General features: G+C 31.9%; 1 protein-coding gene across 1 annotated transcript in view; it reads left to right on the top strand.

The window, feature by feature from the left end:
- LOC117169174 (transcriptional regulator ERG homolog) overlaps nt 1-15,724 on the top strand; it is a 385,473-nt gene that overhangs the window by 289,870 nt on the left and 79,879 nt on the right. Inside the window, exon 3 of the mRNA XM_033355398.1 lies at nt 11,134-11,193. Within this exon, the coding sequence (XP_033211289.1) occupies nt 11,134-11,193 (60 nt within the window). The remainder of the gene's footprint in view (nt 1-11,133; nt 11,194-15,724) is intronic.

Below are 15,724 nucleotides of genomic sequence, written 5' to 3'. Positions count from 1 at the left end.
CACGTAATTCAGGAATATTTTGAAGTATACTATACCTACGCATTCGTCTTGTGCTCACTTTTGACATTTTTCCCACTTATTTTGTCGCTTTTCCAAATAATAATGAAAATATTTTTGACGCTTGACACTTTACGTTGAAACTTGGGCGATTTGGAGTCAACCCACTTTAGTCCCCGAAATTAATGGAGTGCCATCTACTGTCAAGCTTGGCTCTTAACTCGAGCTCTAGACGGGGCCAAATTTAACAGCCACAAAATTGTGTGCCCGATCTGGCCCAAATCGGAAATAAGGCAAACATTTGGCAATTTCTGCACGGGCAGTGCATGATTTTTCGTCATTTTTTGAGGTTATGGCTCAACCGTGACGTGATGGGTGATTTTTGATACCGAATTTGAATTCAGCGTCCCAAAATCCATAGGAATACGTGTGTCTTGTTACCAGATCCGCACACTTTTTTTGTGTGGCTGTATAATTCATCTCTTTCGGACTTGCTTTGCAGACGCAACAAAAAGCGGAACATGATGTGTTGGCAATCACTGCGCGCACTTTTCCATCGACCATTGTACAAACTAATTTATAATTGAACATAAAAGTTACTCCATTGACTTCAACTACAGTTGAAATAAAATTCTATATCAGTTTATTACTTGCTGGAGAGACCAAAAGTTCCATGGAAGCCCTATTTTCAAAATAAATCCAAACTAACTGTATTTGCAGATTTAAAATCTTCTGAAATTATACCTGGAATTTGAAATAATCTTTATGCAGTATGATCCAACAAAGCTTGTAGAGTTACATAGGCGCTTTTTTTATCTAGCGTAATTTCAGCCTTCTTTGGGTAGTAGTTTTCTTTGGAAACTAAAATCTCGTTATATGTAGGATAAATATACGCTTGTGCTGGAGCTTCATCCATCGTAAATAGTATAGAGTGATTACCAGAACATTGTGACTGCGACTTCCACGCTGTTCATTATCTGAGCGCGTCACATTTGAATTCGATCTCTCTTAAATGTTTTCAACTGCAATTTGTTTGGAGCATCATGAAATATCGGAGATATTTTATTCAACTTCGATCAAAAATCCAGATTGATCCAGAACTTTGTCTACTCTCCTTTTCTGCGTTCGAATAGAGCAATCCTCGAATTTATGTACACTCTTTTGAGCATACTTCAGGCAATTAATAGATGTATGTGGAATTTCAAAATCAAAATTTATGCAACATTCTTTTTGCTTTAAAAATTGTGCATTCATGTACAAAGCTGACCTCCATATTCTTTTAAAATTCGGTATAAACCATAGAGTTAGTTTCAAGTTTAAGGATTCAAGATCTTTTGTTCTTAAATTGCACTTACTTTTGACAAAATCGAATAATAAAATTTGCAAATCCATGTCGCATACGTGTTAGGTTTTCAGAGAGTTTTGTTTCACGATGCCCTTTTTCATTTTGGTCGCTTCGCTTCTCTCGGGCATGGGTAGCAACCTTTACACTGGTTAAATCGCTTGTTAATCAGTTAAAAAAATATAACATTTTTTATTATTTCTTATAGATGCAAAACCTGTTAAACAAAACAAGAATTCAACGACCAAATTTGGACCACAACGAATAAACGAAAACCAAAAATCCTATTGTAATCTGAAAAAGACAAAAAAAATAAAATAAATTTTTCGGAAAAAAATAACAAAGAGGAAAAAAAATGAGAAGGCAGCCAACCACATCCCCTTACTTCTCTTTTTCTTTCTTTCGTCTTTTTTATTTTTATTACCATCAAATTACAATAAAATAAAAATGTGCGAGTACCGAAACGTTGGTAATGCAAATTTATTTATTTATGTTTTTTATTTTTATTTTATTGTACTTTGATGGTAATAAAAATGAAAAAGGCGAAAGAAAGAAAAAGAGAAGGAAGGGGATGTGGTTGGCTGCCTTCTCATTTTTCTTTCCTCTTTTTATTTTTTTCCAAAAATTTTATTCTATTTTTTGTTTTAGTTTTTTTTTCAGATTACAATAGGATTTTTGGTTTTCGTTTATTCGTTGTGGTCCAAATTTTGTCGTTGAATTCTTGTTTTGTTTAACAGGATTTTGCATCAATTTTATTATTGGACGTTAAATGGAATTTTTAATTTGGATTTTGGTCTAATTTAAATTTTGTAAATTTTGATTTATCTGACTTGGACTGGAGGTCATTTCTATGATATTTCTTAAAACAAATTATTTATATAATTTTTTGATAGCAATTACAGTAAAGAATTGAAAGGTAACATTAATAACAATTATGTATCCCTCAGAGTTTAACAGCAGTGTATTGCAAAGAAAAAAATTTGAATGGAAAATTAATATTTAGAGCATTTTTTATGTTTTGTTAATAACAATTACAGTTAATAATTCGAAGGTGTAATTGATATTACTCTAATATCCACTTGTCCATCCTAGTATCGTGTGATTGAAAAACAAATTTTTTGTTCGGAAAATGTACATTTTGACTATATCCTTACGTATTTTGTTTATAACAATTATAAACATTCATTTTCACTGCTTTTTATTACATATTTTTCGGTGTTAATTTATTTTATTTTTAATAATAAAAAAAATTTTTGCGCTGATAAATAAGAGCAAACCACATATTTTTTTATAAAATTTGTAACATATTTATCAACACAACAATTTGTTTAAACAAGAAATCGCTTTTCTTATGTTTGTCTGGAATTTAATGCTGAGTATTTTTTTTAAACACTTAAAATCGGGTAAAAAGTACGATCTCTGGACGAATTTGACAGCGAAAATCCATTTCTGGACCACTGGGCGCCGCCGCGCCGAAGCACAGTGGTCTGGAATAGGAATTTACTGTTCATAATCGCTCACAGGTTGTATTCCATAACCGATTTAAAAGCTTTTTTTTAGAAATGCTCAACAATTAATTTTTAAGAGAATTGTATTAATTAATTAATTATTATAAACAATTTTTATAAACAAGTTCTTATTAGTATTTTTTTTTATCATAGAAAAAATCGTTTATTTCACGCTAGTTGCTAATATTTTTCGTAAGAGTCATAATTTGTAAGAAAAAAATTAGCATGAGTTAACAACTATTATTTTTATAAACATTTCTATAAACAAATTCTTTATAGAAGAGTTTTTCTAATAGCTGATCTGATTTTTCTGAACAAAAGTGATTCACAATTGTCTTTAAAGCCATTTATATGCTTTAAGCTTCATCAGACATAAGCAATATAGATTGTTTATAACAATTTATTTAAACAAGTCTCCTAATCGACCGTTTCCTCGTAGAAAAAAATGTTTTTTTCTTCAATAATTATTAGAGTGACATTTATTGCGGTGACTAATCAAAGAAATTAAATAAAAAATAATTTATATGATTATAATTTTGTTAACAAAACTATGATTTTTTTTACATGCAAAAAAGACGGGTTTTCACTGAAATTATCCGACAATAAACTAACAGTGATTCCAAACTTGGATATGGGCATTAAATAATAATTTGCGTAATTTTTAATAACAATTTTAAAACAATACGTGACAATCTGCGGTTGGTCGTAGAAAAAAGTTATTTTTTCTTGAATAATTTTTGTGGTAATCTTATTCGTGTTATTGAATCAAAGAAAAAATTTATACATATAATAATAATGAGATTATTATGAAAAACTTAAAATAAATAAATTACGACTCAGAACTCAAATCATTTTTAGATTCTAATTGTTGTATTAGTTCATCGAGTTCTTGATCAAGTTCAACTTCAACTTTTTCCCATTCAGGCTTCAAAATTGCAATGAAAAGATCTGAGGACTCAAGGAGTTTGTGAATTAGGTCGTGCACAGTATGCAATCGAGAGATTTTTCGTGTGAATGAAAGATAAGTGACATCTGAATACGCAAGTACAGCGTTATTGCACCTTATTTTCACTTTTTCCTCATTTATTTTTCAAGAAGTTGCATAAAACAAATGAAAGATAGGTGACTTCTAAAAACGCAAGTACAGCGTTATTGCTATAGACAGTTTGCAACAGAAATTGTTATTAACAATTACGCAAATTATAATTTAATGTCCCATATCCAATTTTGGAATCACTGTTAGTTTATTGTCGGATAATTTCAGTGGAAAACCGTCCTTTCTGCATGAAAAAAAATCATAGTTTTGTTAAAAAAACTTGTTTATAACAATCCTATAAATTATTCTTTATTTAATTTCGTTGGTTAGTCACCGCAATAAATGTCACTCTAATAATTATTGAAGAAAAATACATTTTTTTCTACGAGGAAACAGCCGATTATTAGACTTGTTTAACTAAATTTTTATAAACAATCTATATTGTTTATGTTTGATAAAGCTTAAAGTATATAAATGGCTTTAAAGACAATTGTGAATCACTTTTGTTCAGAAAAATCAATTCAGCTCTGAGAAAAACTCGTTAATAAAGAATTTTTTTATATAAATTGTTTATAATAATTAAGTTGAATATTATTAAAATTAATTGTGTTCTATGAATGCATGTGCAATAATTTCGGCTGATAGTGAGTTTCTATCTGTATTTTTTCTTGAGATTAAAATTCACAAAGCTAAAATGGTCAATTTTGTCACTATTTCTGCTTATATATTGTTGCTCTGTGAAAAAATTTAAAAAAAGCAAACCTAACTTCTCTTAAAAATTAATTGCTGAGCATTTCTAAAAAAAACTTTTAAATCGGTTAAGAAATATGACTTGTGGGCGATTATGATCAGTAAATTCCTATTCCAGACCACTGTGCGACGGCGCTGAATTCAAATAACCGGCAGCGGCCTGGAGCGGAAGTGCAACCGTATACAATATTAAAAATCTTAGTTTTTTTAAATTGTTTATAAACATCACATAAATAATTTTTATACAATTTCATTGGGTATTCCCTAGCAGATCGCGTGAGCCGAAAGGATACTCTACAGAGTATCCTCATTAGGGTGGACCAAAAACGCTTTTTTTCTTTGGAGGGCAGCTATCCCCCCAATTTCCTTTCAAATCCGAAAAAAGAAATTCTCTCATTTTTATTTTTTTTTTTTCCGATTTTTACAGATGCCGGTTTCGAGTTGAAGTTTCCCATGTTAAATGCATTGGAAAAAATCACTTTTTTGAGTTTTTCGAATAACTTTTTAGGGTTTGAAAAAATTTAAGGGGAAAGTATGGAGACCTATTGAGAATTATTCTACGAAGAATTGTATCAGACGTATGGGGTTGATACCTTTAACACACCCTCACGAGTACCTGAAAACTGCTCTTAAAACAAAAAATGTCAATTCTTCACGAAATAGACCTTATGAGCACTGTATTCTCTTATTTTTTTACTTAAAATTATTACTATTGGTCTAGTAGCATATTTATTAAAATTGATTAATTAATTACTAATTATTTAAACAAATTAATTTGCGTAATTTTTTTTTTTTAAGAAATTGTCCCCCTCCCCCCTTGACTCTTAACTGGCACACACTCGCGCTCGAACATAAATGGCACAATGGATCTCTTAATTTTAAATTAGCTAAAAAAAATCGTGAAAAAGTAAATATGAAAAAATGCGATTTTTCACTTAAAAATTCATAATTCATTTTTATTTCAATATTAAGACCTGAAAATTTAGTATGATACTCTTGAGATAATATACTTTAAGGGAAGAATCATTATTATAACAGAACTTTCAAAAAAGGTGTTTATTTAAAGTTCACGATATTCATTTAATGAGGTATTTATTAAATTCATAATATTCAATGTTTTGAGCTAATTTATTTATTTGTATCAAATTACTTGTATGAAAATACGTACAAAATTACTAAAAATATATAAAACTAATATTATATAATATAAAAGTTACTCATCAGCTACACATTTGGAGCATAAAGGTACATAGGGACACGGTAAAAGGCACAAGCGATTCTTGTTTTTCTGTCTTTCTTTTCTGTGCACATTTAGCATCTTACTTTCTTATCTAAGAAAACAATTTGAAGATCGTTTTCCAAATTAGGATCTACATTTTCATTCAACATTGCAGATATTGCAAAGCGAATGTCTTTGCGGATAGTCGCAGTTGCCAACCTATGGTGTAACATCGGCTTGACCAAGTGAGCTTTGCAAATTGTAAGGCTTCTACTTTGAGTGACTGCTCAAAATACACTGGCGCTCGCCGCACTGTACTAACCGACTTTGATTACGGTTAGTGATGTCAATTAACGGTAGGTGTCAACATTTGGTTCATTTTTCAAAATTTAGTACAATTAAATCGAACTTGAAGAAACGATCGGATCCATTGGACCCAGGGTGCCAATTAAGGGCTTAAATTATTACTATTAGTCTAGTGGAATATTTAATAACATTTGCTTATTAATTTTTAATAGTTTAAACAAATGTAATTTATTTTAATCATTTTTTTTCTATAAAATTCTTTTTTCCCCGAAAAATTTTCGCTATTGGTCTAGTGCAATATTTTTTAACATTAGTTCATTAATTTCCAATTATTTAAACAATTGAGATTTGTTTGAATAAATTCGTTTCGAATTGTTTTAAAATAAAAAATATTACTGTGGGTCTGATGGAATATTTATCAGCAATAATTAATTACTGATTATTAATTAATTTGATAATAATAAATTTCTCAGTTATATTTAAGTATTATTTTTTATTAAAATTTTTTTTTTAAAATAAAGTTAATCAAATAATGTTGATAAACATTCCACTGAAGAAATATTCATAATTTTTATTTAAAAAATATATAAACAAATTCCATTTGTTCTAATAATAAACAATTAATGAACAAATGTTAATAAATATTCCACTAGATTAATAGCAATAATTTTTAGGAGGGAAAACGAAGTTTCAAGAAAAAAATTATTTAAAAAAATAACATTTGTTTAAATAATTAAAAATTAATTAACTAATAATAATAAAGATTCCACTAGATCAATATTAAAAATTTTAAGTAAAGAAAGACGACAATAAATTGTTCAAAAGGTCTATTACATGAAGAATTTACATTTTTTTTATTTTAAGGGTAGTTTTCAGGTTTTCGTAGGGTTGTGTTAGGGGCGTCAAACCCATATGCCTGATAGACGAAATTCTTCGTTCGATAATTCTCCACAGACCCCCATACTTAAATTTTTTCAAACCCTAGAACATTATTCTAAAAACTCAAAAAAGTGATTTTTTCCCATTCATTTTACATGGGAAACTTCAACTAAAACCGGCACCTGTTAAAATCGAAAAAAAAAATGAAAATTAGGGAATTTTTTTTCTCGAATTTCAAGTAAAATGGTGGGATCGTTGCTCTCCAGCATGCAAAAAAATTTTGCCGTGCATTTTTGGACCACCCTAATCCTTATAGAATCCACACGGTATCTCTTCGGTCTCATGCAACATAAACTAAAAAAAAAACAGCAAGATCAACTTTTAGATTTGTGAAATTCGGATTCTACGTTAAAATTTCCATTGAAAAGTTCATGGAGTAATTGCAAAAGTTTACTGTTTTGAAACGGTAACAAATTAAAAAAAAAAAAACCTATAACGCCTGTTGGCTGCTACTTACAAATAATATGTTTGAAATGTAGAAGTCAAAAGGCGTTACACGTCATACATTTTTTTAAAGTTTTTACCATTATAAAGAAAACTATTGCGATTACTGCGTGACCTTTTAATGTGAATTTTAACGTGGAATCCGAATTTCACCAATTTAAAAGTTGATCTTACTGTTTTTTTTTGCATGATACGAAAGGGATACTATGTGGATACTATAAGGATACTCTGTAGAGTATCCTTTCCATCCTCTCGGTCCGCTAGGTCTCATTGCAATAAATGTCAATCCAATAATAATTAAAGGAAAAAATTTTCTTAATTAAAAATCTATATCGCTTATGCTTGATAAACTTTTAAATATATAAATAACTTTAAACAGCATTATGAATCAGTATCAAAACAATCATTGTTAACTTATCCTAATTATTTTTTACAAAATGATGACTCTTACGAACAATATTAGCAACTAGCGTGAAGCAAAAAAAAATTTCTATGAGAAAAAAGACTAATAAGAATTTGTTAATGAACATTGTTTATAGTGATTAAGTTGAATATTATTAGAATTAACATAGTTAAGTTCTACAAATACAGGTGCATTAATTCCGGTTGATGGTGAATTTCTATCTGTATTTTTTCTTAAGATAAACACTGCGAAAACTTAAACACTCGTTTAGTGTCCTTAACTAAAGGTCAAGTTCGTCAGCCAGCCATTTTGGATGAAAATTTAAAAAGTGGGCACATTTTCAATATTTTTGAGACTACTTTTTTAAAAATTCAAAAATTCTCTGTACCGTTAGTCATAGTATTGAAAAAATTTAACAATTTATCCAAATGACTTTTTTTGAAAAATCAAAAATTACTAGAGTTATAGCATTTTCACAATCCAAAAAAACAAACTATAATGAACAATTTAGGCCAAACAACGCATGATACGAAAAAAAGTCGGAAGAAGAAAAACATTGCTTTTTGAAAGCCCTATAAGATTCTGATAACAACTTTTTCAATTTGGTCAAAAAGTTGAAAATTCCAAATTTAATCGTACTAAAAATTTTTGAAACCACATTTTTTCAAGATTTGAACATTCTATGTACGATTATTCATAGTGCTCAGAAACTCAAACAATTTATCCCCATGACGTTTTCTATACAAAGAAAATTATCAGAGTTAGAGCATTTTCAAAATCCAAAAAAACAAACTGAAATGAACATTTTAAGCCAAACAGCGCATGATATGAAAAAACATTCCAAATTTGATCGTACAAAAAGTAATGAAAAATTCCATTTTTTGGTTAAACTATGCAAGATATGAAAAAAATGAAAAAGCTCAAATTGCGCGCCCTGGAAAGAACTATAAATTTAAAATGAATCACTTTTCGATATAAGCTACGAAAAATAATGAGACAAAAATTGTTTATCCAAAAAAGAGCTATAATTTTTGATAGGGCACGTAGTTTTTGCTTTAGTCGTAAAAAATATCATTCAAAATAAAAATATTAAATTTGTTTGAAAAAACGACACAAGGTATGAACTTAAATTACTAGATAAAAGTTGTTCGTCTAAAAAGATCTATAAATTTATTATTAATCATTTTTCCATTGGACGAATAGATCTTCTTTCAATCGTAAAACATAAGATAAAAAATGCAAAAATGAACTTTTTGGAAAGAGCACAGAGAAGACGAAAGAGGACATAGGCTCCTATATAGGACCCGATATAGGTTCCTGTATTAGACCATATGCAGTTGCGCAGTAATTTTTATTTAATCGTAAAAAACAACATTAAAAATAAAAAATTATGAAAACAAGGATATAAGAATTAGTATAATTCAATTTTTATGCATATTATGAATTGTAATGATACACATTTATTAAAATGATACATGTTTCAGAGCAGCTCAGAATACAATTTAAAGCAAAATAAGAAACAAATACAAAAAAAAATCATGATCAATACAATTTGCTTTTTATTTTGCAATTTTTTAATAAGTATTCCCAGGCAGCGTTACATGAAAAATGTATTATAATTAATATAAAAGTATTGTGTATAATGTAGAAAAGTTTACATGTTGGACAAAATCGAGTGCGCAGCACGATATACGTGATGAGAATATGTTCATTAAAGCCAAAAGAGCTTGAACAAAAGAGAGTCAAAATCACGAAATTACAGTTGTCGGTCCGTTCACCTTTGATTTTAAAAGGTCTGTGCCCGAATGCGGAAGAAATGCAAAGACCAAATGCGGAGTGCGATTGCCATCAGTCGCGTGCCGTAAGTGCGCGAGATAAATGTACAATCGAGCGCGAAGCGCGAGAAACAACAGTATATTTTCTTTTTATCTTAAATGAAAACAGTAGGTAATAAAAAATATAAATTTTCAGTTGAAAAAAAAGAAAAATGAGAATTTCATATAAAAAAAGCTTTTTTTGCAAACTCGTACGATTTTGCATAAAATATCGTGTGTCACTTGACACCAACCCTTTCATAGCCACCGAATCCGATGTTTGTTAGTACACGGCGATCAGCACGCGCACGTGGCGCTTTAAAAGGGCCATTGCCGTATTGTAACACAATATAAAATTCTTGTAGGAAAAGTAGTACCGTTAGAAAAAGCCCAATTTTTCCATATTAAAAAAATATTACAGTGTTGTGTGCAGACCGAATCAATTTCAAATTATGTAGGCCGAGAAAATTAAAATAACAGAATATCATTCGCCTTTTTTATATTTTATTTTTCAAGGGAAATAATATAACACATATTTTACTGTTTTGAGAAAAATTCCCTATGCAAATACAAATTTTTTCTTTATTCCTTTATAACTTCATACTTAAATGAGATATTTAAGGTTTCTTTCCTAACTCTGCTAAGGTTAATTTTAACCTTTTAAAAACTAAAAGGAAATTAAAAAGATGGAATTTGTGGTGCGAACAATTTTGAAAGACGATTTTCACAAAACCCCCGTTTTTTGCTTAAATTTTCCGCTGAATTTTGCTTTGAATGATGAAGAAATCTTATAAATTTCATGTGGGCCAAACTATAGTTGTAGCCATGATAATTTTTTTTCGAAAAATTGTATCATCGCATTTTTTGCAAATAATGAACGATTTGAAAAAATTCTAAAAAAATGTATTAATTATAAAATGACGTACAAAAAATAACTCTTACCTCCTTATGATATCGTGCATCGTTCGCAAGGAAAATAAAAAAAAATAAAAAATCTTGTGGCCGCATAAATTATTTGGTCTGCATTAAACTTACGCAATGCCGTTTTTATATAAGCACAAAATTTTGAAAAATATTGGAAAAATAAAGAAAGTCGGGTTTTCTATGAAATGTTATTTTATCTTCCCGGCTGAATTTCTAAAACATGAAAAGTTAAAGAGTGTCCGGCAGAATCATATAAGTGCCAAAAAAATTCATGTGAGCAAAAAAATGGTTTCAAAATTTGAATGATTTTTCGAACAAAGATATGGAAAATTACACTCTGTAGGCTGTTTACAAAAAAATCGTATTCTTAACAGTAAGAGTCTCAATAATATTAATTGCTTTCTCGTTGTAACAAATGTTTTATTAAAAATAACTATGATTTTATTCTCAGGTTATGGAAGCAGTCTATCAAAGACAGCACTGGATACGCACACACACCTCAGGCAGCCTGGTATGTAGTAGGTAGATAATTTTTGCCGCTGATGCACTACATTTCGTTTTCGAGAAAGAAAGCGGGACGTCGAAGCAAATATATAGTTCAAATAGTTGTGAGAATTCACTCAAGCATGAAACAATAATTCAGGGTAGTTTGCGAAGGTAACTGCTTGGAATGACCCCCTTCAATTATGTTCCTTGCTAATCACGCAATCCCTGTCGGCCTGATTTTCGTGGACCACGCCCACAAATTACTCTTAGCTGATCGATAGTGACGAACTGTTGTGGAGGATAACGTATTTACGTTTTTACGTTTTGATTTGAAATTTTTAAAGTGTAACTTTTTCTGGCCTAGGCACTAAAGGGGGTGTGTAGTTTAGTTCAGTTCTTGACCTAAAATGAGAAACACGTGCATCAGTATTATCAAATTTTGTATCTGTTTACTGTTACGGTCATTTTTAACTTAGTTTTCACATTCTCTGGCTTCTAAACAAAAGAATAATAGTGATTTTTTTCAAAAACGTGTGCGCAGTTAATGCCAAAGTGTTTTACTAATGAATAAAATTTGTATTGTATTTTGCGAGTTTTTACTTATTTTAAATCATTTTGCCCCTTCATTTAAGGTTTGCATGTTTATCATTAACTTGAGTAAATTATGGTACGTACAAAATTTATAAGGCATAGTTAATCTGAGGCGGCTATTCCATATATACCAAGGAAGGAAAAAATTTGATTCTTATTTATTTTTAATAACACAGCCACACAAAAGAAAATAAGTGTGCGGATCTGATAACAAGACACACGTGTTCCTATGGGTTTTGGGGCGCTGAATTCAAATTCGGTATCAAAAATCATCCATCACGTCATAGTTGAGCCATAACCTCCAAAAATTGCGAAAAATCATGGACTGAGGCAAATAAATTTCAAAATAATGCCAGTGATGCAAACTTTCACTTCAAAAACAATTTATTGAACTACACGTAAAGCTCTGGAAGCATATTTTCCTAGTAGCAAATGTGTGCTACATCGTATGGGTCATCTCGAGCCTAACCTAGAAATAAATCTAACCTAGCCTAACCTAACCTAACCTAACGTCACGAAACACAATTCAACAGATTGTGTTGTCCCGTTGTGTTTGCGGTACCGTTTGAATCAGCTTGGACTTAACCTGCAAAGAGGTCAAACCTATCCTAACCTAACAAAACCTGACCTAAGCTAACCTAGCCGAATGAAATTCAACCACACGTGTAGCTATGTAAGCGTACGGTTCTCAGTCTTAAATGTGTGCTATATTTAATAGGTTAACTCGATCTTAACGTACAAATGAAGAAAAAAGGACACGTTATAGCAGGCACAAAATAGAATGGAGTAGGTCTATAAATCAATTTAAATACGATAAAAAGCAAGATAAAAAGTAAACACGAAAGATAGTATAAATATATCCCTTAAGTTTAAGAAAAAAAAGGAGAAAAAAATTTTGAATAAAACTCTTATTCATTTGCATGTTTAAGTTATACTTCTACATTTTAATTGATATAAACATTGTCAGGTTAATTGAAATGGGGTCAATTCTACTTGTAGTTCTAAGTTTCTTCAAATGAGTAATGTCGGTCTAAATTTTTAACCACCTGTAGTACAATGAAATAAATTTTATTGTGTTACAACGGGAACACTTAAGTTAAGTTGTGTTGCGTTAAGCAAAATTTCGTTAGGTTCTGTTAAGTTAGATTCATTTGTAGGTTAAGATCGAGTTAACCTACTAAATATAGCACACATTTAATACTGAGAACGTACGCTTACATAAATACACGTGTGGTTGAATTTCATTCGGCTAGGTTAGGTTGGGTCAGGTTTTGTTAGGTTAGGATGGGTTAAACCTCTATGTAGGTTAAGCCGAAGATGAATGAAACGGTACCGCAAACACAACGGGACAACACAATGAGTTTAATTGTGTTACGTGAAGTTAAGTTAGGTTAGGTTAGGCTAGGTTTTTTTAGGTTAGAATAGGTTTGACCTCTTTGCAGGTTAAGCCCAAACTGATTCAAACGGTACCGCAAACACAACGGGACAATACAATCAGTTTAATTGTGTTTCGTGAGGTTAGGTTAGGTTAAGCTAGGTTAGATTTATTTCTAGGTTAGGCTCGAGTTGACCCATTCGATGTAGCACACATTTGCTACTGAAAAAATATGCTTCCAGAGCTTTACGTGTAGTTCAATAAATTTCTGTTAATTCAGGTCAGGTGAGGTCAGGTTCTGTTGGGTAAAGTTATGTTAAATAAGTTGATATCAGACAAGGGTTAATCCTTCACAGTTGTCGACATGTTTTTGAAGTGAAAATTTGCATCACTGGCATTATTTTGAACTTTATTTGCCTCAGTGCATGATTTTTCGTCATTTTTTGAGGTTATGGCTCAAACATGACGTCATGGGTGATTTTTGATACCGAATTTGAATTCAGCGCCCCAAAATCCATAGGAATACGTGTGTCTTGTTACCAGATCCGCACACTTTTTTTTTGTGTGGCTGTGTAATATATCGAGTACAAAAAATCCCTGACCCAGTTTTTCAATATCATCAACGGACTAAGTTAAGTTCCTGATGACTTAATACGTTATTTGAAATCTCTTGCGGTGATCTTGTAGTACGCATCAAATCAGGTGTGTGGGTTAGTTTGGAGTTCGTTCTTTATCGCTGTGGCCCTTACATAGCGACCGAGACAATTGAAGGTGACATCAGTCGCCCCTGGATGCTTTTCTAGAACAATCATCTGTTATTCCATATGGATTTCTTCGGCTACTTCCTCATGAGCTAGCAAGTTTCTTACAATGCGATAAGTGTTTAGTAAAACCCTTTTTTGAGCTGTTGCCAATAGTCTACTGACTCTTAGATGTTGAATATGTTGAGCGCATCTTGCGTGCATATTGCAATTGGCCAAAATCTCAATAAAATGAATAGATGGATGTTTCACATCCCTTGTATATAGTCTTTACTTTATGCCTGAGTTCGCTATACTTATGAATCTTTGTTGTATAGGCTGACTGCAAACTCTAGGTATGCGGACAAGCGGACACTGGAGTGTACACTGGAGTGTATGTAAAGAAAGGCAACGGTTGTGTAATAAGTCCTAGGCTTAGAACACGTCTTTTTATGTATAATGCTCGGAACATCAGTATGTCTGTACTTATACTGTCTCTAAGACAATACGCGACAACCATCAGTAATGTGCTCAATCAATTTGTGGGCATCTCCATGTAATCGACCTCTCTCAAAAACATCTTGGTATAACAGTTGATTGCGATAATTTCTGGTGTTTACAACTGTCCAGAATTGCAATGACGAGTCCTAGCGTGTCTGGAAACAGGACGCCCTTTTTCATCCAATTGTTGGATGTCTCACTATCAACTTCATGTTGATCTATCGTTTTGGGTTGCTCCCCGTGGACAGCTTTCTGCCCTTACATGCTAAAATAAAACCTTCTGTACCTAAATTAAGTCCTAATGATTTGAGGAAAGACAAAGTTTGTTCCTTTGCCAATCGTCTCATGCTTCCTGGCCTCTCCACTTCTCGGTAGCGTTCACTAACTTAGCGTTGGCCTTTCTCTTACACACGTATGTGCCCGTCCAACCTGTATAGGAGCTCCCGAAAATGGATTGGACACCAATGACGGCTAACCTAGAGTTGAAGGAGCCAATTAAGACAGGTGGAGAGCTACGATACCAGGATGGTCCCTAAACGAGAAGTATTACATGGCACAACTGTTCTCGCATTTTTCTCATTAATGTAAGCGAAAAAGTGCCGAGGACCTACAAAAAAGGGGATTATGTAAGCGAAACCCCTAATAAACCACATTCAGAACAAGCCAGCAACAAAGAAAGCAAGGCGAGACTGATGAGATAGACTGCGGGCAGGTATCTAACCCGAAGGGAAATCTATTTTGGAAATTTGGGGGTCATTGTTAGAAATAGGTGAATCAGTCTATTAAGAGTAAAGGAATTCATTTTCACGTTGCGCCATCTCACAAAAGTTAATATAAAAATATTAAGAATGAGAATTAAATAGTTCAGACTAAACGCTTGTCGCTAAAGTAATGAATGGTTTGACCGTTAGGGACTCAGAAGTAGAAGGCCTGTGGGTTGAAATGCAAATCGAGGTGGTTCGAGCATAATTCTGAAGATTATCGAATTTCATTCTACACGTGCCACGGCTTTTTTGGTAAGTAGCGCCCACTTTTAAAAATATTAAAATTTGACCATTGTTGCTACCTTCACTGATTCATTAGAAGTCACGCGACATGTCTCTCACCCAACGGCACTGACCTTTTCTATAGCGCTATGAAACTTTTCTATAGCGCCCATTTTGGGTCTGAAGGTGGGTAAGAACTAACTTATTATAGCCCGCTCCGCTTCTGTTTGTTCACGCTTGAGTGCTTTCCTGAGTGACAACTGCAAACCCGCAGCCCCGCATTGCTCCTGTTATACCTACCTGCGGCGCGTCATCAATTCTCGGAAGGGCTATAGAAGGGAGGGACATTTGAAGAGTTTCACT

Source organism: Belonocnema kinseyi, chromosome 3, assembly GCF_010883055.1.
Source record: "Belonocnema kinseyi isolate 2016_QV_RU_SX_M_011 chromosome 3, B_treatae_v1, whole genome shotgun sequence".
Classification (NCBI taxonomy): domain Eukaryota; kingdom Metazoa; phylum Arthropoda; class Insecta; order Hymenoptera; family Cynipidae; genus Belonocnema; species Belonocnema kinseyi.
This window is presented reverse-complemented; position numbering and strand designations above follow the sequence as displayed.